This window comes from Myzus persicae, unplaced genomic scaffold, assembly GCF_001856785.1.
Source record: "Myzus persicae strain clone G006 unplaced genomic scaffold, MPER_G0061.0, whole genome shotgun sequence".
Lineage (NCBI taxonomy): Eukaryota > Metazoa > Arthropoda > Insecta > Hemiptera > Aphididae > Myzus > Myzus persicae.
This window is the reverse complement of record NW_019102782.1, coordinates 1-2095: the sequence shown is the minus strand read 5'-3', so window position 1 is coordinate 2095 and position 2095 is coordinate 1. Positions and strand designations below refer to the sequence as shown.

Below are 2095 nucleotides of genomic sequence, written 5' to 3'. Positions count from 1 at the left end.
ATTAAAAAAATATTAATCTAGTCTAAAGTTTAATTTTCTGGCATTAGCTGATAATAAATTTAAAACATTAACTATCAGGTGTAACTTTAATTACTTGGTGTATATTTAGAAGCGCCAAACCATTCAATCTATTTTCTGATGTTGTGTTTCTAAGGTATGTTTTTAAACGCTTTAAAGATGAAAATGATCTTTCTCCTGATGCTGTAGTTACAGGCAGGGTGATAAAGTATTTTAATAGTTTATGAACTGTGGAGAAAACATTTTCATCACACTGAAGATATGTGTCAATTGCATTTTTACTTTTAAGATTTGTACAATATTTTCTCCATAATTTCAACTCTCCTATAGCTCCAAGTTCGGTAGTTTCAATATCGACCATATATGCCTTAACTAAGTTAATTATTTCATCCTCTCCATCATTTAAAATTGATGAACTTAGTTTCTCTGGTAGAAGACAACTAAAGTTTTTTAGTAAATTTTTATGTTTTAAAAATCTGTCATGAAGTTGTGTTAAAAAACTATCTAAGAAAGGTATAACAACTGTCAATCTACAAAAACTGATGTTTAATTTTAATTCCTTACACCAATTATTTGTTTTTAGAAATTCTTTTGAAAACTCTTCAATTGCGTTATATCTGTAGGAATTTATTGTACTTTCAACACAACTTGCGAATTGTAGAGCTTGAACAAGATCTATATTCTCTGTCTGCAATTGACGGCTCAAAGGAAGACTAATAGAAAATATTTTTCCAATAATATGAATGGATATTATAAATTCTGATTTTGTTATGGCATCAAAATATCGATTTGCTTTAGATGTTGTTTCTATGTTCAACCATACATTAATTTTTTCAAGAGCATCAATAACTGCAGAAAACAATTCAATGAAAAGTATTACTGAATCATGCCTTTCAACCCATCTAGTCGAACAAAGAGTTTTCAGTCGAGTTGCTTTTTCTTCAGGTAGTTTTAATTTCATGGATTCGGTCAAAGTATGTTGTCTTTTAGGTGTTCGGAAAAAATTGCAAACTTCTTGAATTGTTCCCATGGTGTTTCGTATTGCTTTAACATTACAAGCAAATGATATTGTTAAATTCAAACTATGAGAGCTGCAGTGTATATAAGGGGAAAGTGGGAACTTTTTAAATATGTGTGCTTGCGCCCCATTAAACTTCCCACTCATTGAAGCTGCACCATCATACCCTTGTCCCTTTAAATAACTTAAATTCAATGATAAACTTTCAAGGGTTTGTAATATCTTATCAGCTAACCCTATTCCAGCAGCATCATGTACAGGGGTTAATGTTAAGAATTCTTCCATAATTTGTTTTTTTTCTGTAACAAAATATCTAACAGAAAGAGATAGTTGCTCAATGCCTGCAACATCCGTTGTCTCATCAGCAAGTACTGAAAAACATTGGCACTTATTCTTGTTGTTCACAATTTTACTTTGGATTATTTTACCACATATTTGAATAATTTCATTTTGCGTCTTACTACTGAGATATGTTGCATTTTTCGCACTATCATTTAAATGTTCAGCCAATTTTGTATCACCACCTAAAGCTCTATAGGTATCTTAGTAAAGGCCGAAAGTTTCCCTCATTTTGTGTAGGTTCAGCAGTTAAATCAATTGTTCCAGAATCTCTGTGGCCTCTGGTAGCAATTCCTTGGCGACCACACAGTATGATCGTTTCAATAATTGGTCTGATCTTATTTCTATTATTTTGTATAATTGCCTTTAAATTGTTGTCAATCATTACATCCACAGCAGGTTGTTTATTACTGAAAACCGCACTAAGATTATTTGCACACATTAATGAATTTTTATGATATTGTAACAAACCGACTACGTTCGTTTGATGGTGTTGAGAATAAATGAACAAGAGTTTGTTTTTTCTTTATAAATTGAATACTTTTATTTTGATTAATACAAAAACAATAAATTTACTAAGTCCAAAATGACTATATTAAATAATGAAGACTAGCGAGATGTGACTGTCATATTCTAGCTCCTAGCTCGTCGTTATTGTTGGTCCGTCTGCCGAAGTCTATTCGAGCGACGTATTTTATAATGGTGATCCTTGGATCGTAT

General features: G+C 31.4%; 1 protein-coding gene across 1 annotated transcript; it reads right to left on the bottom strand.

The window, feature by feature from the left end:
- Positions 1-67: 67 nt before the first annotated feature.
- Positions 68-1797, bottom strand: LOC111033110 (52 kDa repressor of the inhibitor of the protein kinase-like; the record flags this gene model as incomplete). Its single annotated transcript, XM_022313705.1, has 3 exons — positions 68-706; positions 842-1523; positions 1591-1797. Coding segments are annotated over 3 exons (1528 nt in total), but the record flags the coding sequence as incomplete, so codon positions are not given.
- Between the last annotated feature and the right edge of the window lie 298 nt (positions 1798-2095).